The sequence below is a fragment of the Podarcis melisellensis genome (genome assembly GCF_964234715.1).
Source record: "Podarcis melisellensis genome assembly, chromosome: 9".
In the NCBI taxonomy this organism is placed as follows: Eukaryota; Metazoa; Chordata; class Lepidosauria; order Squamata; family Lacertidae; genus Podarcis; species Podarcis melisellensis.
The window spans coordinates 2,636,390-2,663,862 of NC_138541.1; the positions used below are offsets into that span (position 1 = coordinate 2,636,390).

Genomic DNA, 27,473 nt, shown 5'->3' on the forward strand with positions numbered 1-27,473 from the left:
TTAATCAAGCTAAATAGCTTTATTCGGGTTCTGGATAAATTGTCGCTGTATTGAATTCTGTTGCGTTATTGTCTTCCTTCGTGGGCTGTGCAAAGTGCTCTTCTGAATAATCCTTTTTATGGGGTAGGGGGCTCAGTGGGCACTAAAAGTTTGGGACTTTGGTACAAAGGCAACTCTCAAATTGATTGCTCAACCTGCTTTTCCCGTCTGGCAAAAGTCCATCAAAGGCAGCCTTGCCTCCTCCAGGCCTTTAAAATTCTGACATGCCCTTTGGGGAAAAGGAAGAGGGTGGACGGTTTTCCTGCAGTGTTCCTATAGATTAAGAAAATCCGGCAGTCATGGGGCTAGGCCTCTCCTGGAGTGACAGCTGCTTATGAGCTTCTGGAGACCTTTGGCTGTCCTCCGCTGGATCCAGAACACTGGGTTCGGTGGCCCCTTAGTCCTGTCCTGGAAAGGTAGTGGGGCATCTGCTCAGGAGAAGACCTTCTTACAGAACCATTTATAGTTGTATGTGCAGCTGATGTCGTTCCAGTGCGTTGTGAAGTGTACACAGTCTTCCTCGTGTTGTGGTGCTCCATGCCAGTTGTCTGGTTGTCCTTGTCCCCAAAAACTGGAAAAGAAGGCGAGAGGCTGTAATTATATAGCTGGCATGCTTTAATATATATATATATATATATATATATATCTTAGGGACACGGGTGGCGCTGTGGGTTAAACCACAGAGCCTAGGAGTTGCCGATCAGAAGGTTGGTGGTTCGAATCCCCACGACGGGGTGAGGTCCCATTGCTCGGTCCCTGCTCCTGCCAACCTAGCAGTTCGAAAGCACGTCAAAGTGCAAGTAGATAAATAGGTACCGCTTCAGCGGGAAGGTAAACGGCGTTTCGGTGCGCTGCTCTGGTTCGCCAGAAGTGGCTTAGTCATGCTGGCCACATGACCCGGAAGCTGTATACCAGTAAAGTGAGATGAGTGCCACAAACCCAGAGTCGTCCGCGACTGGATGCAGGGCAACAGATTCCTTGTTGGCCTCCGTCTGTCTCGAGAGACAACGGAGTGCACTGTTACGATATGAGAGCAACGCAGCTGCAAACAGCAGCATGGTGTTTACATCACATGATGTGACTAGCTGTGGGAAAGAATATTCCCGGAAGTTCACAGGCTTCTCAGAGCTTTGTGAAGAGTGTAATATAAAACCTTCCTGTTGCGTATGTAAAGGAAGTTTGAGTCACTTGCTTGAAGAAGTCTGAACTGATCGGACATGTTTTCTGTAGTGTTGCAAAGTCAGAAATAAAGAGATGTAAATAGACTTTTCTGACTATCTCCTTTCCCTGCTGGGATGCAAGGAGGGAGGGGGTGTGCATTTCCCACTCTGGGAGATGTCGCCTATCAAGATCTACCCTGGACTTGTGGGGAAGCCAGCCAGGCAGATCACCGGTAAACAAGCTCCGGGAACTGACGAGGGGGGCCAGCCTCTCCCAAGGGGGCTTGTTTTACAACATGCACTTCTGCGGGTGAAGTCAAACCGCTATGTTAGCCAAAGTGACCCCCCAGGATACAAGCCTGGAGGTCCTGGGCTGCCCAGACAACAAGACCCCTCTCTCAGCCTCACTGATGGGGTCCAAAGGAAAGCAGAGCAATGCTTTTGGCACCTGCTTGGCTGTAGCATTTGCTGGAAGAAGGCATGCAAGGCGCCAGCCAACTGTCTTAGGGACTCCACTCTGGAATTGTGTAGAGTTTACTCCTTGGCCTTTTCTTTTCTGGAAGATGTCCCGCAAGGCAGCAGAAGTTTAGAATCAGAGTTTTCCTTCTCCTAGATGGGCTGCCTTCCCAGGTGTTTGAGCCCTATCTGCCCCTCTCCTCCCTCTAAAGCAAGGGTCAGCAAATTTTTCAGCAGGGGGCCGGTCCACTGTCCCTCAGACCTTGTGGGGGGCCAAACTATATTTGAAAAAAAAATGAACAAATTCCTATGCCCCACAAATAACCCAGAGATGCATTTTAAATAAAAGCACACATTCTGTTCATGTAAAAACACCAGGCAGGCCCCACAAATAACCCAGAGATGCATTTTAATTAAAAGGACACATTCTACCCATGTAAAAATATGCTGATTCACGGACCATCCGTGGGCTGGATTTAGAAGGCGATTGGGCCGGATCTGGCCCCCGGGCCTTAGTTTGCCTACCCATGCTCTACAGCATGTGCAGAAATCACCTTTTTGACAGTTGGACCCACTATTAGTCTTGTCCACTCAATTCTCAGAGCCTGTCTTTGCAAGTCCCTAACTCACCGAGGGCTTGAGACCCATCAGCTCCCCTCTATTTGTTTAGCCGGCCAGTCTAAGCCATTGCTGGGGTGTGGCCACTGTTGCATGCTAACACATTCTAGGAGCCACAGGTGAGAGATGAGTGCGACCAAAGAAGAAGGAGCACGATGTGTTCCTATTAGTCGGGGTCCCTATTACTCAAAGATCCCTATTGGTCAGGGATTATATTTCCTGATTTTGGTTTGTTTTAGGAAATCACAGAGTAGCACTTTTCCGGGGGTCTCCTGGGACGGAGGCGAGGACTATATGAAAAAGTCTGTTTTGTAGGGGCACCTGAAGTGAAAGAATACAGAAAGCCACACACTGTGTTTTCTTCTTTTTGAAAGAGCTGATCAGACCCACCTAATCTTTTTGTTGTACTTTGTGCCGTCCACCCAGGTCCAAACGCCTTCTGTATTTTGGTCAGAGAGTCCGATCCAAAAGGGCTGATTTCTGGCTTCCCTGACAAGGTATTCCTGCAAAACAGTTTCAAACCACAGTGGTCCAGGGTTGCAGAGAGAGAGAGAGAGAGAGAGAGAGAGAGAGAACGAACTAGGCTCAGGGACGGGATACCATTCTCAAATCCTGTCTCAGCAGCAAATGGCCTTTGGATTTGCAGCTGTGCAGCTTGATCCTGCGCACATTTACTCAGAAGTAAGCCCCACCCAGTTCCCAGAGGCAGGCTGGGACTTCAGGAATCAGCGAGTTGTGCCTAACCCCTTCTGTGCAATGGACCCTCAACTCTAGGAATGCCAACTGACCAAGAAAACAAACCCTGGTGTCTCTAGCAGCTGCTTAATGTGTAGAGAGCAGCAGCAGCTGCTTTTCCCAGGAAGGGGACTGGCCTGGTAATATTGGCAGGCTAAGTTGCTGGCAAAGGCGCAGGAGCAGAGGCCAGCAAAGAAGGTGGCAGTGCTGTCTTGAGGCGGCTGCTTGGGCCAGGAAAATGTTTCGGGCCAGCCCAGGTGTTGGTGTTTTCGTTAGCTGAGCAGGTAAATCCAGGTGTTTTGAAGTGTGTGTGCAGGGCTGTCTTAAGCATATGTGGCTCCGGGGTGCAAATATCTGCCCAGCGTCTCCCCCAGGTTGCCCAGTCTCAGGTGCGCAGGAGGGCGGAGCCGGCTGGCCGCCTCAGCGTCTTGCTGGCTTGGTTGTCCCTGAACTCGCGGCGCAGAGCCACCCGCAGCAGAAGAGCCCACTGTAGCACTCTGACCGACAGACGGGCTCTTCCCTGGACTCAACTCTCGGATCCCGGACTCTCAGCCTGGTGCCCAGGTGCCCCATGTCAGCATCTCTGCTCGGCCAAGCTGATAAAGCTCATCTTCCTCCGGTCGAGTCCTTTGGAATCGCCTCCGTCAAATAATTAACGACCTGAGCCTTTGATGAGGCCTCAGGCACATTCCCGTTCAGCAGAGTTTCCAGCACAGGGAAGTGATGAGATTTATGGTTACATCGCTATGCTTTATTTCTTACTGCACAGACAGCAAAGAAAAATACACCCTCTCTCTATGAAAGCAGAGAGGACTGGAACAAAGGAACAAAGGAACAGGAAACCAGTAAACATCACATCCGTCTCCTGCCTCCGTGAGACTTCCAACAGCCTGGAAGGTCTCTGGAATGTAAACAGAGCCTTGTGACTCTAAGCAGGTGCTCAGTGGCAAACAGAAACTAACACCCCACACCCTAGTGCCTATGGGTAAGACGGCCCTGTCTGTGTGCTCACCATCTCTTCCTTTGATGTGATGGAGACCAGGTGTGCCCCCTGGGCTCTACAGGTGTCCTCAGCTTCCTGCCAGGGCTTTGCCTTTTGGGAAAGGAAATAGACGCTGCCGTTGCAAAACTTCCAGCCTGTGGAGAGGAATGCCAGGAGTTCCCCTTTGGGAGAAAAAAAGGTAGTGGGTTTCAGGAACCCTGAACTGCAGGAAAGGCTGATTGGAGGGGCTGGATCTGAGCATCGTCTGTTCGAGGATGTAGCATGGCTGTCTCAAAAAAGGGAAGGGATGTGTGCTAGAGAAGGGATGGGGGCTCAAGCATGGTGTGTGTGCATAAATATTATTTATGTATTGCATTTATAGCCAACTCCCGCCCCCCCCATTCAGTTCAAGAAGAAGCTTGTTATGCAGAGGTGTGAAAAACCACAGTTCTTGAACATTCTTACTTGTTCATTACATGTACAATGTGTGACCGGAAAGTTTGGTGAATGGTCACGGAAATCGGACAGTGAGCAATATTTGAACATACATACCTTAAAGGTAAAGGGTAAAGGGACCCCTGACTATTAGGGCCAGTTGTGGCCGACTCTGGGGTTGCAGTGCTCATCTCGCTTTATTGGCTGAGGGAGCCGGCATACAGCTTCCGGGTCATGTGGCCAGCATGACTAAGCCGCTTCTGGCGCACCAGGGCAGCGCACGGAAACGCAGTTTACCTTCCCGCCAGAGCGGTACCTATTTATCTACTTGCACTTTGATGGCTTTTAAATATAAGATAGCTGCTTATTTCCTTGACATCTGATGGGAGGGCTTTCCACAGGGCAGGCACCACTACCGAGAAGGCCTTCTGTCTGGTTCCTTGTAACCTCATTTCTCGCAATGAGGGAACCGCCAGAAGGCCCTCGGAGCTGGACCTCAGAGTCGGGGCAGAATGACGGGGATGGAGATGCTCCTTCAGGTATACTGAACCGAGGCCATTTAGGGCTTTAAAGGTCAGCGCCAACACTTTGAATTGTGCTTGGAAATGTACTGGTTACAAGAAGGAGATTCTGACTAAACATCAGAAAGAACTTTCTGATGTTAAGAGCTGTTCAACAGAGGAACAGACTCCCTTGGGAGGTGGTTGCCCCAGGTCTGGCCAGGAGGATCGCCATAACTCAAGTTGGGGTGGGGACTTGGTTTTGCCCCTGCAACTTTAACTGGATAGTGATATGCAGAAATCATGTGGCAAAGTCCTTTAATTGAATAAGGACCAACATTGCCACCTCCTAATATGTTTCAATTACAGGAGCAGTAGGCGTTTAAGAAGTTGGCAACGCTTATGTCCAGAACCGGAGATGGTCTCGGATGCTGACTCCCCTTGAAGGAAAGGTGGGATTGGAAGAGGTCTTCGTCACTGATTTTGACCCCTACTTACTGTGACGATTCTGGATAGCGGTTTTTGACGCACTGACGTTCCCCAGGCGGGTTTGGATCTTGTAGAAAGCCTCAGAGATGTTTTGGAGCAGCTGAACACCTGGAAGTGTCAGACCAAAGTGAGCTCTCCTGGTATGTCCCACAGAAGAACTTACGGTCTGCAAATAAAAACATCCTGAAGATCCCAGGCCACAGAGAGGTTAGGCTGGCCTCAACTAGAGCCAGGGCTTTCTCGGCCGCAGCTCCAATCTGGTGGAACGCTCTGTCACAAGAGACTAGGGCCCTGCGGGACCTGACATCTTTCCGCAGGGCCTGCAAGACGGAGCTGTTCCACCAGGCCTTTGGTCAGGGCGCAGCCTGACCCCCCCCTGGCAATCTGCACAGAATTTTGCTTAATGGTTGCCATCAATTTGATTTTAATTAATTTTTATAATGAAATGTTTTTAGAACGTTGGATTATTTTGATTGTTGTTAGCCGCCCTGAGCCCAGCTTCGGCTGGGGAGGGCGGGATATAAATAAAATTTATTATTATTATTTATTATTGTGAAATGGGAGACTAGGAGAAAATTGCCAGGAGCTCATCCTACACTTGAGTAGGACCCTGGCAGAGACACCTGCCCGACTGGCATGTTCTCTCCCTCCTGGTCAATCGTTCGGGAGCTTCAAAAGCTTTCTTCAGCCCGCACATCACAGCGACCGATGCCAACAGACATCGGCACCTAAGGGATCCTCAGAGTTTGTGCAGCTTGCATAACAGACCTCAGCAACTCAGCATTTTGGCTAATCTACTTTATTTACATATAAACACACACGGAGCACTGCAACATGGCTCCCTCTCTCTCTAGCATCAGACAGCAAAGAGAAAAAGAACAAAGGACAATAGTCCCACTTCACGGAACACAGGAACACAAACAACCCGTCTCCGTCACTTCCCACTCTGTGGAGTCAAAACATACACCGTCATGTGATAGACAACAATCCCATGACTGCAATCACGGAGCAGGAATTCTAACAAAAAGTAACGTTTCATAAACTTCTCCCTGGCTAAGAGAATCACTCAGATGCGGTGATTGGGGCAGCTGCACCTGTTGAGTTTCTGTTTAAAGGCACAGGGTACTCTCATCAGAGAAACAGGTGTTCCCTATCCCTGAAGGAGGTACTGTATTTTTTGCTCTATAAGACGCACTTTTTCCCTCCTAAAAAGTAAGGGGAAATGTGTGTGCATCTTATGGAGCGAATGCAGGCTGCGCAGCTATCCCAGAAGCCAGAACAGCAAGAGGGATTGCTGCTTTCACTGCACAGCGATCCCTCTTGCTATTCTGGCTTCTGAGATTCAGATTTTTTTCTTTCTTGTTTTCCTCCTCCAAAAACTAGGTGCGTCTTGTGGTCTGGTGTGTCTTATAGAGCGAAAAATACGGTATTTAAAATCTGCCAGTTGCTGGAAACTACAGGAGAGGAGATAGAGTGTGTGTGGCCTATTATCGCAGCCTCAGTTTCCCAGCTGTAAAAAGGGCACAACAATAACATACCGTACTTTCCTAGCTTGGCTGTGAGAACAAACACTTTTCATTATGCAAATTAAAAGATGAAGAGCACAAATCATCTGGAGGAAAGGAAGGGAAACGATTAAAAATAGGAACCCTTCCCATCCTCACATACTCTGAGGGTTTCCTCATTTCAGGGTTTTGCAACTTACTCTCAGATGCTTCCGCTGATGAAAGAGAGATATTGCTCAGAAACAGGGAGGTTCTGATCTTCTCCATCGCTCCTTCGATTTCCTGGAGTTTCTTCTCCTTCTGGGAATCTACAAACCATATGAACATCATAAGAGCATGCTGGATGGAGCCAATGGCCGGTCTGTGGGAAACCCACAACCAGGATTCGAACACAAGAGCAGCACTCCCCCTTCTTGTGGTTTGTCTAATATTATTAGACAATTATTTGTCTAATAATCCTTTTTAAAACACATCCAAATTGGTGGCCATCACTCTTTCCTGTGGCAGGGAGTTCCACAGGTTATCTGTGCGCTGCATGAAGAAGGACTTTCTCTTACCTGCCCTGACATGGCAGACATGCAGGATTAACTTCCAAATAAAAGTGCCAGCGAAGGCAAGAAGTGTGAAGGGGGCGTGCAAAGTTGGAAATCCAAAAATCTGAAAATGCTGAACAGATTTCAGAGTTTGGAGTTTTGCTCAGAACTCCCTGCTACCCCTTTTCTTTTTAACAGGGGCGGAACTTTTTTTTGTTCTCCTCCCAACTGCAGCGGAGGCACAAACAGAACTGTGTTGGCCCACAATCCATTTGAGTATCCTTGCCTCTCCTACCTGCCCTGCCAAATTCTAGATTTTGTAAGCTCCACGGGGTAGGGACCTATCATTCATGTTCTCCTGCAAATTCCCATGTACTTCTAGGGCAGGCATAGGCAAACTCTGGCCCTCCAGATGTTTGGGACTGCAATTCCCATCACCCCTAGCTAACAGGACCGGTGATCAGGGATGATGGGAATTGTAGTCCCAAACACCTGGAGGGCCAGAGTTTGCCTTTGCCTGATCTAGGGAGCCTTTCAGTATCTTCTGGGATGTTACAGCCCATCCTTGAGCATGCCTCTTGAATACCAATGGCCCTTTAGCCCTTCCAAGATCTTGTTCTGCTGGTCTTCCTGGCAATGGGGCCGGTGGCATTTTCTGCAGGCCAGCCAACTCTTCCCTATTTAGATCAAATCCCTTCCTTCCCCACCATCGCTTTTCAAGGCTAATTTCCCTCCCACTTGGAAAAACCTCACCTTTGCTCTGGTTCTCTCATTTTTGCGGGGTATTTTCAGGGGTGGGCAGTGACCAGCATTTAGCTTTTAATTGTCGTAAACAAAATCTGCCCTTATTCCCTTATGGGGGACACAAGAGCCCTTATAGAGTCCTTTGTAGGTTCTCCATCGGTAGGAGACAATAACAGAGGCCAACCAGAGAAAGCCCTAAACGGCCTCGGTCCAGTATACCTTAAGGAGCACCTCCACCCCCATCGTTCTGCCCAGACACTGAGGTCCAGCGCCGAGGACCTTTTGGCGGTTCCCTCACTGCGAGAAGCCAAGTTACAGGGAGCCAGGCAGAGGGCCTTCTCGATGGTGGCACCTGCCCTGTGGAATGCCCTCCCATCAGATGTCAAAGAGAACAACTACCAGACTTTTAGAAGACATCTGAAGGCAGCCCTGTTTAGGGAAGCTTTTAATGTTTGACAGACTATTGTATTTTAATAATTTGTTGGAAGCTGCCCAGAGTGTCTGGGGAAACCCAGCCAGATGGGCAGGGTATAAATAAATTATTATTATTATTATTATTATTAGTAGTAGTAGTACTATTTTGAGAAGCAAAGCAGTTCGTAAGCCTGATCTTTATTGAACTGTTGCAACAGGGTGCTCCCCTCACATGCAGGAAAGGAGGAGGAACACCGAACCAAGGTGTGCCTGCCTTTATATAGACATTTTAAATTGCCCGCCCTGGAGTCCAAGACCACCCCCAGAAACATCATCTATACATCACAGAAGGGGTGTAGCTCAAGACCACCCTCCCGATATATCATCCATTTCAGTCCGGTTTCCGTCCTGGTTTTGGGACCGAGATGGCTCTGGTTGCCCTCACAGATGATCTCCGTAGACAACTGGATTGAGGCGGGTCAGGACTGGTGATCCTTTTAGATTTGTCAGCGGCCTTTGACATGGTCGATCATGATCTTCTGGACCACCACCTCGCAGACGTGGGGATACAGGGCATAGCCCATAACTGGCTGTGCTCTTTTATCTCTGGTCGGGGACAGAGGGTGGCACTAGGGGGGGAAATGTCGTCGCGCCATTCCTTGGTGTGTGGAGTGCCGCAGGGCGCAATTCTCTCCCCGATGCTTTTTAACATCTTTATGCGCCCCCTTGCCCAGATTATCCAGAGTTTTGGGCTGGGCTGTCACCAATATGCTGATGACACTCAGCTCTGTCTGCTGATGGATGGCCACACCGACTCGGCCCCGAACACACTGACCAGATGCTTGGAAGCTGTGGCTGGATGGTTTCGTGGGAGCCGATTGAAACTAAATCATTCGAAGACAAAGGTCCTATGGCTGGGTCGGGATGGCATGGGGATGAGGGACCAACTCCCTTCTCTTGCGGGGGCCCAATTAGTGCCATTGCCTTCCATTAAGAGTTTGGGTGTAATCCTTGATGCCTCCCTTTCCATGGAGGCACAAGTTACAGCAACATTCAAGGCAACATTTTTCCACCTTTGCCGCATCAAGCAGTTGGTCCCTTACCTTTCTTGCCCCGACCTGGCCACAGTGATCCATGCAACGGTCATCTCCAGGCTTGACTACTGTAATTCGCTCTATGCAGGGCTGCCCTTGAAGCTGTCCCAGAAACTCTGAGTGCATTGTTTATCTCCAGTCTGGCAGGTTATCTGATAATGCCTTATCAGATGGTAGTCTGGCCATTCCTTTGAGATGGTGATTACCCAATCCCTGAGACAATGGGAAGGTTCCCTCATCCCCTCCCTCCTTGCAGAGAAAACATTTGGTCAGTTTGGGAATCAAAATAGTTTCAGGGCGGTCTTCCTGTGCTGCTCCAGACATGTGGTCCACACATCTATGTACGTGCTAGGTTGGTACTTTTATGAACATTTAAAAGACCTTAAATTTTTTATTACATAATGGAAGCCTGTGTGTGATCGCCCGAAGCAGCAAAATGGTTGCGTCGTTCTGCACGTCCTCAGAGGCACTCTCACCACCCATTGGGGCCTGGACAGATGTAATTGAGATCAAAGTAGGAAACGTGTAGTTGTACTTACAGAGAAGGGCCATTGCAATGAGGGAGGTGGCCAGCAGTAGCAGCAGCAGAGTGAGGAGCGTCACGATGATGGTGGTGGAGATGTCTCTCTTGCGAGATGGAGAAGAAGCTGAAGGAGGCAGAGGATGGTGGGAAAGATTAAAATTTCATCCCCTCACCCTGCTTTCTCTTAAACGTGAGGCTCCAGGGGACTACGACCCCCTCAGGCATGTAAGGTTTCTTGCCTGCGCTCCATCAGCAGGTCTCAGGCAGGGCAGGTTAGAACCATACCATTAAAAACAAGCAAAGCAGTTTACATAAAACTCGATGGAAAAAAACCTGAGGGGTTGAGTAGCACTGAGTGGTGCCCCAGTGAAGAATAGGGATGGGGCGGGGAGAGAAATCCATGTATGGTCTTGCCGAGATTCCTCCATTGCAGGAGGTTGGACTAGACGACTCTCAGGGTCCAACTCTACAATAATAATAATATTATAATAATTTATTATTTATACCCCGCCCATCTGGCTGGGTTTCCCCAGCCACTCTGGGCGGCTTCCAACAAAATATTAAAATACCGTAATGCATCAAACATGAAAAGCTTCCCTGAACAGGGCTGCCTTCAGATGTCTTCTAAAAGTCTTGTAGTTGTTGTTCTCTTTGACATCTGGTGGAAGGGCGTTCCACAAGGCAGGTGCCACCACCAAGAAGGCCTTCTGCCTGGTTCCCTTTAACTTGGCTTCTCGCAATGAGGGAACCGCCAGAAGGCCCTCGGCGCTGGACCTCAGTGTCCGGGTAGAACGATGGGGGTGGAGATGCTCCTTCAGGTATACTGGACTGAGGCTGCTTCGGGCTTTAAAGGTCAGCACCAACACTTTGAATTCAGCCCGGAAACGTACTGGGAGGCAATGTAGGTCTTTCAAGACCGGTCTCGGCAGCCACTCCCCATCATCAGTCTAGCTGCCGCATTCTGGATTAATTGCTGTTTCCAGGTCACCTTCAAAGGTAGCCCCACGTAGAGCACATTGCAGTCGTCCAAGTGGGAGATAACCAGAGCATGCACCACTCTGGCAAGACAGTCTGCAGGCAGGTAGGGTCTCATCCTGCGTACCAGATGGAGCTGGAAGCCAGCTGCCCTGGACACAGAATGGATCTGCACCTCCATGGACAGCTGTGAGTCCAAAATGACTCCCAGGCTGCGCACCTGGTCCTTCAGGGGCACAGTTACCCCAGTCAGGACCAGAGAGTCCTCCATACCTGCCCACCTCCTGTCCCCCAGAAACAGTACTTCTGTCTTGTCAGGGTTCAACCTCAATCTGTTAGCCACCATCCATCCTCCAACTGCCTCCAGGCACTCATAATTCTATGATACTATGATTCTAGTTCACATTTAAAGCCAATTTACGCCCCCCCCATCTAATTCACGCTTCCCAAAACAATATGAGAAGTGAAAGGAGGGAAGAGTGTTTTGGGCTCAGATCCTGCTTGCATGTTTCCCACGGGCAGCTGCTTGACTGCTGTGAGGACAGCATGCTAGGCTGAGGGGGGGGACCCCCCTTGGGCCTGATCCTGCAGGGCTCTCCTTATGTGCTCGTTTGAGATGGAGTTGCTCTGGTCCATTGTGGGATTGCACTTCACTCTGCTTTTAGGTTCATACGCTATGCAAATCGGCAGCCTATAAGTATATATTTTTGAACAGAAACAAATAATAAATTCCCCACTAAAAAAGAAAGGAAAAAACCCGCTCTGGTGCCATTGCAAAACACAATGCAAAGGAATACAGAGAGATAAAGAAACACAGCTCACACAACTATGCAGTCAATTATATAGAACTTCCCAAAGACAAAAAATGTCAAAAATATAACATAATATAAATGTCTTATTTTTTACATTTTGTCTCTAGTCCATTTGCAGGTGTGTTCTGCAGTGTGTCTCGCTTGATGCCTGGTTTGGGTGGGGTACACGAGTTGGTGTGGGAATCAGGCGGGAGGGATGTTTCCTAAGAGCTTATTTATTTTCATCTGTGAAACTCTGCAAGCTCTGCAGTTTCCCAAGAGCTTTACTGCAGATGTTGAGTTCCACCCCATCGTTTCCAGCCATTTTTTCAGAGGAGGATGAGAGTCCAGCAACTGCATCCCGCAGGAGGACCGTAGGTGTGTGTTTGTTCCCCCACCTCACCCCCAGCCCCATATTATGGATTAAATTCAACCTTCACACAACAGGAAGCCATTGTGGACTCTGGGGCACTGATAAGCAGAGAGGAAGCAGGATGTTGACAAGCCCATTCTTGCAAAAGATGCCTTGCACCAGACTTTGCATTGGGCACCGGCAATTGACCTTACGACTCCTTACGTTCCTATCACCGGACCCAGGACTGGCTCTCAGGATTGCGTTGCCACAGGTAAGAGCAATTGCTCAGGTAAGGCAATTGTCCTCCACAAGGAAAGCCACTCCCCTCAAATTTACCCGAAGGATGGCCTGATCCAGCAGGGTCTTCTGATATTCTGGTGCCTGGGGAATTTCAAACACTGCAAGGGGCAAAGAGGAGCAGACAGACCTCCCCCCCCCAATATCCCCCACTTTGATATTCACTTTGGACAAAGGTGCATTACAATTCACTGCTGGATCAGGCCAGAGGGCTCCCATTCATCCTGGTCTCATGATGCCCCAAAGGGACCTGGGTGCAACAGCAACACTCCCCAGAAACTGGTGCTATTCAGAAGCACTACTGCACCCCAGAGCGCAGTGATAACATAGCCATTGCAGACCCTCCAAGTGTCCCTATTTTCCAGGGACCATGTCAGATTTACAGAAGCCTTCCACATTTCTGATTTGATCCCAGAATGCCCTGCTTTTCCCTAAAAAAAGGTAAAGGGGCCCCTGAGCATAAGGTCCAGTTGTGTCCAACTCTGGGGTTGCAGCGCTCATCTCGCTTTATTGGCCGAGGGAGCTGGCGTACAGCTTCTGGATCATGTGGCCAGCATGACTTCTGGCAAACCAGAGCAGCGCACGGAAACACCGTTTACCTTCCCGCTGGAGTGGTACCTATTTATCTACTTGCACTTGACATGCTTTCGAACTGCTAGGTTGGCAGGAGCAGGGACCGAGCAACGGGGGCTCACCCCTTCGCGGGGATTCGAACCGCCGACCTTCTGACTGGCAAGTCCTAGGCTCTGTGGTTTAACCCACAGCACCACCCGCGTCCCCTAGGACGTCCCTATTTTCCTCGGAGAAATGTTGGAGGGCATGGAATAGGATGTCCCCAATGATTCCCCCCCAGCTGGAACTCGCTGGAACTGAGTTCCGGCACCTCTCAGATGGGCACCATTGCCATTCAAAGAGCATGACAGAGGTGTCCATGAGTTCCAGCCCCGGTTCCCTTAGAAAAATAGCAATGAATGTCCTTATTTTCACTGGAGAAACGCTGGAGGGGATGCAATTGTGGTTAGAAGCCATTGATAGCCTTCTTCTCCATGAAACTATCTAATCCGCTGCTGTAATGCCTTTGCTCCCCCAACGAAGCCCCGATTCAAAATGTGAGACATTTCTTAAAAGGGAAGGGAGCCTGTCATTAAAGTGTGCCCTTACCACCGACTTCAAACTTCGTTGTATTCGCATAGATGATCTCTTGCGCCATCCTTCTCTTGATGCCACCAGCCTTGCCTGTTCTTCTCTAGCTGTTCCCTCTAAGACAAACGCCTTTCTATTAAGCCTTTCGTTCCGGCCTCCTGCTCAGCTGTCCCGGCTGCCACGCCCCCTGGCAGTCAACCAATCAGGCAGAGGCTTGGGGGCGGGGTGTAGCTGCTCAAATGCGGTCACGGCAGCACTGCCCTCTCATTCTGCTGCTGGTTTTTGTTGGATCACGCACGCACCTTCCCTTTAGTTCATTGCTATGTTTTTGACCTTGCCATGGACCTGCGGTTGGTCGCCTTGGTTGTCCAAGGGGCCTGGTAGGAACTGGCAAATTGGCACTGGCCACTTGGTTTTTCGCCTAAAAGGTAAAGGGACCCCTGACCATTAGGTCCAGTCATGACCGACTCTGGGGTTGCAGCGCTCATCTCTCTTTACTGGCCGAGGGAGCCGGCATACAGCTTCCAGGTCATGTGGCCAGCATGACTAAGCCGCTTCTGGCCAACCAGAGCAGCGCACGGAAACGCCGTTTACCTTCCCGCCAGAGTGGTTCCTATTTATTTACTTGCCCTTTGACGTGTTTTCAAACTGCTAGGTTGGCAGGAGCAGGGACTGAGCAATGGGAGCTCACTCCGTCGCAGGGATTCGAACTGCCGACCTTCTGATTGGCAAGACCTAGGCTCTGTGGTTTAACCCACAGCGCCACCTGCGTCCTGGTTTTTCGCCTACCTTGTAGCAAATCGTCACAACTTTTTGGGTATTAGCGGTTAGGCATTGGAATATGTTTGTGTATTGGAGGGCAGGATGTGGCCATCCCCTACCCCTCCACTTTTTGGGTATTCCGTTAAAGGAATCCAGTGGTTTGTGGATCCTGTCCAACACCCTTGTTGTATTTGCATCAACAGGCTCCTTCTATTGGTGGTTAACCCTTGATAGACTCACCCCTTCCTGAGGGTATGGAGTCAAGCTCTGTTGTTTTATCCAATGCCTAAGCCAATAGCACTCACATGCTGTAATCAATAAATTTGTGGCCTTTTTTTAGCCTATTAACCTAATATACTGCCTCCTTGTGTCTTTCTTATCCTCAAGTGGGTGGCGGGTCCTCGACTCACAACTGTCATGCTGCCAGAGAGAGGCTTGTGGGCTTTGTGGTTAAAAACACAGTGACCTTGCAACTTTGCCGTATCGTTTTTAATATTCGGTTGGAAGCTGCCCAGAGTGGCTGTGGAAACCCAGCCAGATGGGCAGGGTATAAATTATTATTATTATTATTATTATTATTATTATTATCATCATCATCATCATCATCATCATCATCATCATTCTGGGATTTCCCTTGCCAGCTCTGCTCACTTGGCACAAGGCTGGAAGTAGCATTCAGGGACACCTGGCTTACTAGCAGTGTGTGTGAAAAGGATCTAGGGGTCTTAGAATCATAGAATCATAGAATCATAGAGTTGGAAGAGACCACAAGGGCCATCGAGTCCAACCCCCTGCCAAGCAGGAAACACCATCAGAGCACTCCTGACATATGGTTGTCAAGCCTCTGCTTAAAGACCTCCAAAGAAGGAGACTCCACCACACTCCTTGGCAGCAAATTCCACTGTCAAACAGCTCTTACTGTCAGGAAGTTCTTCCTAATGTTTAGGTGGAATCTTCTTTCTGGTGGACCACAAGCTGAAGACAAGTCGGAGGGTCACAGCTGGGGTCAGAAAGTTGACGAGGAGTTTCCTGGTACCTTCACCTACTTAGATGCCAAAGACTGCTGCCTCACAGGCGCAGCGCCATCACAATCTGCCTTACCTTTCAGCCACAGGTGTGCTTGTGATGGTGAATGGTGGCAGGGCAGGGCAGGCAGCCAATCAGCAAGCAGCTTGTGTCACAGGGCTGCTGCTTGCACCATCCTGGGAGGACAAAGGAAGCGAGTATAAGGCCGTGGGAGGGAGGCATAAGAATCCATGGGAAATATAGAGCAGAAATAGCGTAGGGTTCAAGAGAATCAGACTCAAAGAAGAGCAAGGGAAATCCTTGACAGATAATCTGGAAGGGAATCCTAAAGTGAACCACAAGCAGAAGGTACAGTAGTTGCCTCGACACTACAGCAGATTATCCAATGTTGGGAAGATCTTCTTATTCCAGGGTTGCCATCCGTCCAGAATTTTCCGGACATAGCCGGAATACCGCAGTCGGAAGCAATGTCCGGGCAAAGAATCGCAAAAAAAAATGTCTGGGAAAATCTGATCATATGGCAACCTATGTCGCTAGTGTTGTTTTCGGCTATTTTCCTCTAAAAATAGCTCAGAAACCTCTCTCTTTTTTGGGGTGGGGGTGTCAATTTTGCCCAGAAGCTCAACAACCTTTGTGTACGGATGTTCACTTTTTGAAATATGGCAACCCTAATTTAGGCAATCCCTGATTTTTTTAAACCTCAGCTCTCCATTACTGAGGGACGCGGGTGGTGCTGTGGTGTAAACCACTGAGCCTAGGGCTTGCTGATTGGAAGGTCGGCAGTTCAAATCCCCGTGACGGGGTGAGCTCCCGTTGCTCGGTCCCTGCTCCTGCCAACCTAGCAGTTCGAAAGCACGTCAAAGTGCAAGTGGATAAATAGGTACCGCTCCGGCGGGAAGGTAAACGGCGTTTCCATGCACTGCTCTGGTTGGCCAGAAGCGGCTTAGTCCTGCTGGCCACATGACCCGGAAGCTGTCTGCAGACAAATGCTGGCTCCCTCAGCCTATAGAAAGAGATGAGCATGCAACGCCAGAGTCGTCCACGACGGGACCTGACGGCCAGGGGCACCTTTACCTTTACCCCATTCCTGGAGCTTAAACTGTTCCCTTTCCGCAGTGAATGCCATTATTTGAGAACTTAAAAGAACAGTTAAAATCTGTTAGGCAACTGCCCCTCCTTTCCCACCTTCTCCAAATGATTCTGAGCCCCCCGCCCTAAGATTTGCCTCTTTTGAGACCCTCGTGGTCTCCATTGCATCACGACAGATTTGTCTGAATTTGAAATGCAGTATCATCCATGAATCGCAGGTGTGACTGCCTGTCGCTCAGCTACCACCAAATGCTAGGGGGTCCCTCTGCCTATTGGGTCCTGAGTGCAGCACCCAAATCCCTGAATAGGCAAAAGGCAGGGGGCCTGATGATCTTCTTATGTCAGGGTTGCCATCTGTCCAGAATTTTCCGGACATAGCCGGAATACCGCAGTCGGAAGCAATGTCTGGGCAAAGAATCGCAAAAAAATGTCCGGGAAAATCTGATCATATGGCAACCTATGTTGCTAGTGTTGTTTTCGGCTATTTTCCTCTAAAAATAGCTCAGAAACCTCTCTCTTTTTTGCCCCTCAATTTGTTGCCTTCATGGGTCTTTCTTCTTGTCACTGCAGCCATGGCCCCCAAGAAACCACCAGCACCAGCAAAGGCGGCGGCGGCGGCGGCACCGGCACCACCACCAGCACCAGAACATACTGGCATGACACCGCAACGTTTAAAGATGATATGGATGTGCATTGGTGGGACAGTATTGGTCTTCGGTACCATAGCTGCAGTGATGGGCTATCTCTGTAAGTTCAACTCTGCCTGCTGACACACACCTTCCCCAAACTGCTCCTGAACAAACTGTGCCACTTGGTTTCTCCTGCTGAAGGACAGAGGGTTGAACAAGGTGCCCTCGTGCAGTGAGCAGGGGAGGAGGGCTGGGCACAACTAAGATGTGTCCGTTGGCACCCCGCACCTGGCGGCAGGCTTGTTGAAGGGGCCCTTAGCATGTACAGACACTCAAAGCACCCTTGTTTTCCAGGGCTGGATCTACACTGAACTTTTAAGCGTTATTAGAACGATATTAGATACTTTGCTCTAAAACGTCACAGGACATACTGGTACAGTCATACCTCGGGTTGAAGTAGCTCCGCGGTGACCCGGAAGTAATGGAGCGCGTTACTTCCGGGTTTCGCCGCTTGTGCATGCGCAGACTCTCAAAATGACGTCATGCGCGTGCGCGGAAGTGGTGAAACGTGACCCGCAGATGCGCAGTTGTGTCATACGTTTACTTCGGGATGCGAACAGGGCTCCGGAACGGATCCTGTTCGTAACCAGAGGCACCACTGTACATTAAATAATATCCCTTACCTGTTTTTTGTTGGGAACAATGCAGTTTGCCTATTGCCTGGTTCCTGGTTGCTCTGCAGAAACCTCTGGCATCAAATTTTAATAACACATTGTTAACATTACAAGCAACACGTAATGTGTCCATCTATGTTATGAAAGGCATTCCTTAATTCTTCCTATTTTTATAAACCTTGAGTGTATATCAATCACGGGGACAATCACAGATTTACAGAAGCCGTCCCGATTTCTGATTTGATCCTGGAATGTCCCATTTTCCCTTAGGACGTCTTTATTTTCATTGGAGAAATGTTGGAGGGTGTGCCGTTTTGTGACCCCCCCAAGCCAAGCAGATAAGTAACTATACAGCCTTCCATCCGCTTTGGCTGGTGGCCCAGCTACGCCCCCATCTGGACAGGGATAGCCTAACTACTGTTGTCTAAGCTCTGGTAACCTCAAGGTTAGATTACAGTGGTACCTCGGGTTAAGAACTTAATTTGTTCCGGAGGTCCGTTCTTAACCTGAACTGTTCTTAACCTGAGGTACCACTTTAGCTAATGGGGCCTTCCGCTGCTGCCATGCCACCACCACACGATTTCTGTTGTCATCCTGAAGCAAAGTTCTTAACTTGAGGTACTATTTCTGGGTTAGCGGAGTCTGTAACCTGAAGCGTCTGTAACCTGAGGTACCACTGTACTGCAGTGCGTTATATGTCAGGCTGCCTCTGAAGATGGTTCAGAAACTTCAGCTGGTGCAGAATTCGGCAGCCAGGTTGCTCACCAGAGCAAGATGGTTTGAACATATTACACCGATCCTGGTTCCGACTGCACTGACTACCGATTAGTTTCTGGGCCCAATTCAAAGGGCTGGTTTTGACCTATAAAGCCTTAAATGGCTCAGGACCACAAGACCTCAAGGACCGGCTCTTTCCATATAAACCTACCTGGACCCTGAGATCATCTTCTGAGGCCCTCATTTGTGTGCCTCCTCCTCGAGAGATACAGAGGCTGGCAACATGAAAACGGGGCCTTCTCTGCAGTGGCCCCGTCTATGGAATGCTCTCCCCAGGGAAGTTCACCTGGACTCTCCTTCCTTGGAGGTTTTAAAGCAGAGGTTGGATAGCCATCTGTCATGGATGCTTTAGCTGAGATTCCTGCAATGCAGGGGGTTGGACTAGATGGCCATTGGGGTCCCTTCCAACTCTATGGTTCTGTGATCTCAGGCTGGGTAGCTGGTAGAGGGCTTTGCAGGAGTCTCTGAAGAGCTACTACCTGTTGAGAAGACAGTCCAAGGCTTGGTGGAACACGGCTCAACCTCTGAATATGGCAGTTTCATGTGCTTATTATGGGGTTATTGAGGGGGCAGTTGTTTGGCAGCTGGAAATCTGAGTTCCCGTCCTTGTCTTAATACCTTTAGATAGCAGTATGCTAGCGGAACCACCCCATCACCTCGAACCGTCGTTGAACAGACTCAGAAGCTCAATGGCCGCTTCGTACAGACGCCCTAAGCTCAATTACGGAAATGGTAAGTGGGATAGGAATAACTGTTTATTTCCAATTCCGGTTTTGAAATGTGGGGCGCGGCACAGTTTCCATAGCTCTGAGGACTGAAAAGAAAAGGCGGAAATCTCCTGAAGATTGTTGTTATTTAGTCGTTTAGTCGTGTTCGACTCTTTGTGACCCTCTGGACCAGAGCACACCAGGCACTCCTGTCTTCCACTGCCTCCCGCAGTTTGGTCAGACTCATGTTTGTAGCTTTGAGAACACTGTCCCACCATCTCGTCCTCTGTCATCCCCTTCTCCTTGGGCCCTCCATCTTTCCCAACATCAGGGTCTTCTCCAGGGAGTCTTCTCTTCTCATGAGGTGGCCAAAGTCTTGGAGCCTCAGCTTCACAATCTGTCCTTCCAGTGAGCACTCAGGGCTGATTTCCTTCAGAATAGAGAGGTTTGATCTTCTTGCAGTCCGTGGGACTCTCAAGAGTCTCCTCCAGCACCATAATTCAAAAGCATCAATTCTTCGGTGGTCGGCCTTCTTTATGGTCCAGCTCTCACTTCCATACATCACTACTGGGAAAACCATAGCTTTAGCTATACAGGCCTTTGTTGGCAACTCCTGAAGATACAGATGTGGAATTTTGGCTAGTCTTTATAGGAAGTTCTGTGTATATAGCAATACTCACCATAATATCAAATCATGATAGGATGTTACCAGGGCTTCTCTCCCAGCTGGAACTCACTAGAACTGAGTTCCGGCACCTCTCAGATGGGCACCATTGCCATTCTAAGAGAACGAGGGGAAAGTTGATGGTGAGTTCCGGTAACCCTTTTCCTAGAAAAATAGAACTTATTCTTATTATTTAGATATAGACCCCGCCCAAATTCCTCCAAAGGAGGTCAGAGCAGCGAACATGCCAGCACTAATATTTATTGACAATGCTAGCACATTGAAACTTCTTAATAACAGTTTAAAACAACCTTCTAAGGAAGGAATGTTGCATTTGATTACATCCCACAATTGTAACATAGTTATCCTGGAAAAGGTTTCTTTGCTGATATCCATTTCCCCAAATATTTAACCCCCCTGTTTTAATTCTCGTAATATTCTCAAGTCTTTCTTTTGCCTGTGAGTCTAGATTTTTAACTATCATTCCCCCCTTCCCCTTATTTATATAGAATCCTGCTAAGTTGCCAAATTTTGTTATTGTTTCTATTGTCCTTGGGACACTTTCTATCATGTTTTCCAACATCAACACAACGTTGTCCACAAGGCTTTGACTTCGGACTCTCTCAGCCCAGCCTTAATTCCTGTTATTTCATCATTTCCCCATATTTATCTACTTAACACTTCCAATGTTGGGATTAACAACAGTGGAGACAGGGGGCACCCCTGCCTTGTCCTCATTATTGGGATTTCAGTTGGGGGGGGGAGGGAATTTCCGAAAGGCAGCACTTTAGATCTTAGGCAAATCAATTAAAAAATTGTGGTTTTTTTTGGACGTTTTAGGGTGTCCTCCTTTTTATAATGGGTGGCGCTGTGGGTTAAACCACAGAGCCTAGGGCTTGCCGATCAGAAGGTTGGCTGTTCGAATCCCCATGACGGGGTGAGCTCCCGTTGCTCGGTCCCAGCTCCTGCCAACCTAGCAGTTCGAAAGCAGGTCAAAGTGCAAGTAGATAAATAGGTACCGCTCCGGCGGGAAGGTAAACGGCATTTCTGTGCACTTCTCTGGTTCGCCAGAAGCGGCTTAGTCATGCTGGCCATATGACCCGGAAGCTGTACGCCGGCTCCCTTGGTCAATAAAGCGAGATGAGCGCCACAACCCCACAGTTGGACCTAATGGTCAGGGGTCCCCTTTACCCTTTACCTTTTTATAATATGGGAATCCTATAACATGTTCAAATGAAGAAGCAAACGTGTCTGGGTCTGGGTTGGGCTGGTGCTGAAGAAACTCTCATTCTAATTTTGGGAATACTTTCAGCCGTAAAGGTATCAGATTTTGCTTTGACGTTGATGGACACATTGAAAAGCAACCAGCATGAATATGCTGAGCAGAAGAAAATCTACCGTAAGTACCTGCACGTCAAAATACAGGGCACACTCTGAGAACGCAAGGGGGCAAATAGATATGGCAGTGAGCAAGAAACTGAAAGGGTGGAATGCTGGAATTGCAAAAGGGGGGGGGGCACACCCTTAGCTTCCACAAAAATTAAAGGCCACCCCGAATGAACATTAAATGCTGGCACAGAGCTAAGGGAAGGAGCTGGGACATATCAGTGTTCAATGTCAGCCATTGGGCTGCTTTCTCTTGCGTTTACCCAGGCCCTGATCTGCCAGTTTTGGTTTCTTTATTCAGCTTCTCAGTTTCACACATTTCCACAGCAGTTTGCATTTATTTAAAACAGGATGTCATGAAAATGCACGAGCATTTCAGTGCACGTTTCTCCTCAATATGCCCAGTTTTGCTTGCAGTTTTGCTTCTGATGCAATTTTTATTTTTTGCAAAGTAATTTCCTCTTAAGAGGATGTGGTCCCACCCCAGCCCCCGTTGCCCCGTCACAAATATAGGCATTTCAACACTCCCTTCACCCTGGTCTATGCCTTTTTCCAAAATTCCTTGCCTGGCGAACTGCATTTCAAAACCCAGAGGAGTGTAACTTTTGAGGAGTGGTTGTGTTTCAGGTCGTTTCGGAGGGTGCAAATTATGAAGGTTTGCATTTAAATCAATCCCCCTCCTCCATTGAAGCAATTGCTTGTGGAGCCACAGGGCAGCAGAAAAGCCCAAGCATTGCAGGGAAATAATCTTTGAGCGAAACAGGGAATCCAGGAATCCTTGTCTTGTCTGCCTGGGCCAGCATCCATCAGTGCCATTAATTTGCCGTAATTTGATTTTGAATTGATTTTAAAATGAATTGATTTTAGAATGCTGTGTTACTTTTATTGTTGTTAGCTGCTCTGAGCCCGGCTTTGGCTGGCTGGGTGGAATATAAATAATTTTTATTTATTTATATTATTATTATTATTATTATTATTATTATTATTATTATTATTATTATTATTTTGTCTGCCAACCCTATCATCTTCATTAGACACTTAGAAGATTATTTCACGCCACTCTTCTAAGGAATATGACAGACAGAAAAATACAAGAGAAGACGGAGAAATTAGAAAATCATGTAGCACGGCACTGACAATATAGGACTTGTATTTTGTACATAATGAACTTGGTGGTCAGCTGGAAAGCTACATTTTAATATATTATGTGGCGATGTTGATTTTGACCTTGTAAGAACCTGTATTTAATTTTTGAGAAGTAGTTTCTACGAAATAACTTTTCAATTGTTACTATATGGCCTATTACCTTTACGTGGTTTTTTCAATGGGATTTGCGTAATATAGGCATTTTAGTGGTTTTTGGTTTCTGGTGCCTGCTGCAGCATGACACCTAGTGCAAACGCACCGGGCATGCTAACCTCAAACCACTTCTGTGTGCCCGATGCATATGATTTCTCCAGTCAAGAACCAGTCACTTGTCAAAACTTGTGCATGAGGCTGATCCTGATAAAGGATCTGGTTCGTGGAGCCGGAAAAGCTCCCTCACCGCTTAGGCCCATTGACAGAACCGTAGCGAGGTGATCTTGCGCCCCTGGCAGAACCATCCAGATTGCGCCCCCTGGTCACGGACAAATTAGCTCTTCTTTCTGCCTCTCCTCCAACCCCCCCTCCCCCTATTCAATTCACCCTCTATTAAAAACCATTTCTTATGAGGCAATAATCAATATTTATATTTATGGACATATTTTTTTAGCCGATTTTGCGCCCCCCAATCACCTGCGCCCCTGGCGTGGGCCCATCTCACCATCCCCTAGCTACGGCCCTGCCCGTCGCCCCATCTCATATCATCGAGGTCCAGTTCCAAGGGCCTTCTGGTGATTCCCTCACTGCAAGAAGCGAAGTTACAGGGAACCAGGCAGAGGGCCTTCTTGGTGGCGGCGCCTGTCCTGTGGAACACCCTCCCACCAGATGTAAAGGAAATAAACAACAATTTTATTTTTGTAGCATAGCTAAAAGTGCTAATGGAGAAGTTGGGATAATGCAGCAGTTTAAGGTCTTATCAGTTTCTCTGAATACTGTGGCCCAGAATTCTTGTGCTCTGGCACAACCCCACCATCGTTTCGTGGATGACCCTACCCCAGTCTCCAGGTCTTGCGTGGCATTCCCAGTCCTGTGATTATGTAGCACAAGGAAGCTTAGAGGTCTCTGCCACTTCTTCCTCTAGGTAGGCTAGGCTGCAAGAGCGAATGACGCACCCCACATCACATATGGGATGGACAGGGTTTTGAACACAACTGCTTGCAGTCCATGTACCATGCAATAGCAGGCATCCCTCTCTCTCACTCATAGAGAGTCTCTACAAGAAAGATACGAAAGCCAGATCTGCTGGTACCTGGGATACTTTTGGGAGGAATCTCTACTATGTTTCAAAAGGAAGAAAGACCTGGTATGATGCGGAGAACTTCTGTGTGTCCAGAGATTCCCACCTGGCCTCCGTCTTAAGTGATGAAGAACAGGTTATATATATTTTTCTTTCTCTCTTCCACAAAGTGGTCATCCTCTCTAGTGCCCAATCCTCCTGTCATCCTTGGTTCTGCTTGCTCTTGCCTGCAAATGTGTTATGATTTCTTGCAGTTATTGCCATGGCTGCTTCGTTTTTTGTTTTTGTTTTAAATAATTTCTATTCATTTTCAATTACAAAAATCCAATATGCATCAAATTATATTAATACCAAATAGCAATACCAATTCAGATACAAATCAATTACATAGCCAATTATAAATTTTGTATGGCTTCCCATGTGCTGTACTTCAGGGTCTGGTTCCCTTTAGTTCTGACTCCAGACTATTGCTCAAACCAAATGCAATCCATTCTCCATAAAATCCCTTATACCACAGCTACAATGATTAACTTCAATTCGTATTAACACGTATAAAGGTACCCCTGCCCATACGGGCGAGTCTTGACAGACTCTAGGGTTGTGCGCTCATCTCACTCTAGAGGCCGGGAGCCAGCGCTGTCCGCAGACACTTCCGGGTCATGTGGCCAGTGTGACTAGCTGCATCTGGCGAGCCAGCGCAGCACACAGAACGCCGTTTACCTTACCGCTGGTAAGCGGTCCCTATTTATCTACTTGCACTTGACGTGCTTTCGAATTGCTAGGTTGGCAGGCGCTGGGACCGAACGACGGGAGCTCACCCCGCCGCGGGGATTCGAACCGCCGACCATGCGATCGGCAAGCCCTAGGTGCTGAGGTTTTACCCACAGCGCCACCCGCATCCCATTAACACATATAGTAGTTTGTAAATTTGCAAACAAAGTTCTCTTTTCTTCTTCCTGTGTGAGGTTTTAAGATCCACCAATTGTTCTGTTATTAAATATTATGTCCATATTAATTAGTTCCTGATCTCCTTTGATGACTCAGAGTTACTCTGGAGAGCTATCTCTCTTTGTAATTAACTCTTCTGATGCGGCTGTAAAATTCCACTTTCAATTTATAACAGGGAGTCACCCAATGTTTTGCTAAAGTCCTGCCTGGCTGGCCTCCAGGTTCTCCCCTCCACGTCCAGTCAAAGCAATTAATTATAATTATAATTATAATTATAATTATGCCCCACCAGAGCCCCGGCAAGTCTTCGAAATCCTGTCCCTCCTCCCTTCAATGAGGGGGCAAGTGAAAAAATTAACTCCACAGAGGTTCCAAGCCATTTTTATTATCTACCTCGAAGTACATGTTTCCGTCTACCTCACAACAAGTCACAGCATTCAATGTGCAGTTCCTTACTCAGGCTTAGGTAGCTGAATTGGGGCATTTTGTCAGCTGAGGTCGTTCCTTCTTTCCGCAGAATTACATCACTTCTCAGCTCAAAGATCCCGCCTGGATTGGTTTTACAGATGAAAAGGAGGAAGGCAAATGGGAATGGACAGATGGCTCCAGGGTAACAAAACAGTAAGTCTTTTTTTTTAAAAAGGGGTGTATTTCAAGAGGTGTTGGGGAACTGTTCTTGGGCATGTAAGGAAGTTAAGTTATCTTTACAACATAATCTAATCTACAACATAATTTACATGCATATGTGATGCACCCCCAAACTAACCAGGCCAGCTGACCCCTGATTTACACAATGGGTCCCCCGTGATTGGCTGATTCAACTCCCCTCCTGGGGCCTTATTGGACTGCTCCTGCAGGCCAATCCGGTTGCTGATTCACTTCTTCCTTGAGCTGGATTGGGCGGCTCCTGCAGACCAATCAGGTGGCTGCTTTCTAGGATCCTACCTGCCTATTGTTCTAGGATCCAAGCTCAGTACATAACAGTGTCACAGCCCATTTCGCCTCAACAGGTCTTGCCACCTCTCACATCCTCCTCATTCTGTTGCCTTGGTAGACCCAGCCTCTCTGTACAGGTGAAACTCAGAAAATTAGAATATTGTGGAAAAGTTCGTTTATTTCAGTAATTCAACTGAAAAAGTGAAACTAATATATGAGATAGACTCATGACATGCAAAGGGAGATATGCCAAGTCTTTATTTGTTATACTTGTGATGGTTACGGCGTACAGCTGATGAAAACCCCAAATTAACAATCTCAGAAAATTAGAATATTAAATGAAATCAGCAAAACAAGGATTGCACATAGAGCAATATTGAACTTCTGAGAAGTAGAAGCATGCATATGTACTCAGTACTTGGTTTGGGCCCCTTTTGCATCAATTACTGCCTCAATGTGGCATGGCATGGCATGGCATGTCTTCGATTTAATGGAAGTCTTTCGTCTCTGGTCCCAGGTATTGGCACGAGGAAAACACTTACTTCACAGAAAGCAAGAGAAGACTGGAGAAGGACTGCACATCCATAGTGCCTTCGCTGGCTGGAAACAATTGGCGCGATACCTATTGCCACGAACTACGGAACTGGGTTTGTAAGGAGAGCGTAGAAATTTAAGTTGGCAAAACCCGAGCCAACGCGTGACTGAAGACAGAATGGGTTTCATCCCATGGTTCAGCTTCAGGAGAAGTCTGCTTAGAAAGAATGAACAGAAATATACTATTCCACGCAAGCCTTGTTCTTTATGCTCCCTGAAACCAAGAGAGTTGAGAGGTTGTTTCAGGGGTAATAGACGTTAGTGGTGCGGGGCGCCAGATTTTGGAGGGCGCCACAGGCTGAGTGTCTGGGAAGGAGAGTCAGGGTTCGCTCCCTTCCCTGCTCTGGGGCAGCCCACTTCTCTCCTCTCAGCCACCCATCAGAGCGCGCTTCGTCCGGCTCAGGGAAGCCCCTTCACATCCCCTGTCACCGTGGCTGCCTGGGTATCTGATGGGCGCGATCGGGCGCAGTCGCTGGGCACCCCTTTCTGGCCACGGTGCTGCCTGCGCGCCTCCCTGCAGAGTCTGCGAGCGGAGCAGGGAAGTGCCCTGTGTGATCCTGGTGCTAAGCAAGGATTGCACAGCCTGCAAGCCACCTGATCTCCTTGCTTGCACTCCTATGGTGCAGACTTCCCCGGATGGGGGCAGGTAAGGGGCACCGGGCACTTAGAGGGAGGCTTCGCTGGAGGCCATCTGGGCTGCAGTCTGGGCGCCTCTTACTTACGTGCAGTGCCAAGCGCGCACTGGACCACGCGATGTAAACGAGCCGGCCCAAAGTCCCTCCGTCCCCACTTAAAAATTACGGTTATTATTTGTTGTTCCCTAATACCATTTCCCCCCAAATTCTTAGCCTCCTCTTTCTTTATTCTTTTTAAAGACCTCACCTAGTTGAAAATATTGAAACCAATCTGTAATCCAATTTGGAATCCCTTCCTTATTTTATTTTTTTAAATCTCTTAATATTAAGGAGATCCTTATAAGTACCCCAATTCTTATCCAAATTTACTTTTTTCACTGCCACAGCTGCAGTAGGGGATATCCAATCAAGGGTCTTCCTTTCTAGGAGGTCTTTGTGTCTTGCCAAAACACTATGTAAGTTCTTCCTTATTATGTGG

General features: G+C 48.2%; 2 protein-coding genes across 3 annotated transcripts; one reads left to right on the plus strand and one right to left on the minus strand.

Annotated features, from left to right (window-relative positions):
* On the minus strand, positions 1–14,044 carry LOC309377722 (C-type lectin domain family 4 member F-like). The gene is made up of 7 exons (XM_081925423.1): positions 13,807–14,044; positions 10,244–10,351; positions 7,120–7,227; positions 5,424–5,522; positions 4,021–4,172; positions 2,664–2,776; positions 1–610 (listed from the first exon to the last, which is right to left on the minus strand). The coding sequence occupies exons 1-7, from the start codon at positions 13,853–13,855 to the stop codon at positions 472–474; spliced, it is 768 nt and encodes a 255-aa protein (XP_081781549.1). The 5' UTR covers positions 13,856–14,044; the 3' UTR covers positions 1–471.
* Positions 12,244–26,555, plus strand: LOC309377716 (CD209 antigen-like protein D). Of its 2 annotated transcripts, none has more exons than XM_081925415.1 (7): positions 12,244–12,619; positions 17,236–17,412; positions 19,370–19,477; positions 21,429–21,515; positions 23,852–24,018; positions 25,348–25,451; positions 26,284–26,555. In XM_081925415.1, the coding sequence occupies exons 2-7, from the start codon at positions 17,238–17,240 to the stop codon at positions 26,438–26,440; spliced, it is 798 nt and encodes a 265-aa protein (XP_081781541.1). In that variant the 5' UTR covers positions 12,244–12,619; positions 17,236–17,237; the 3' UTR covers positions 26,441–26,555. The 2 variants fall into 2 exon arrangements, with proteins under 2 accessions (XP_081781541.1, XP_081781540.1); XM_081925414.1 differs by lacking the exon at positions 12,244–12,619 and adding an exon at positions 15,723–15,924.
* Positions 26,556–27,473: the final 918 nt, after the last annotated feature.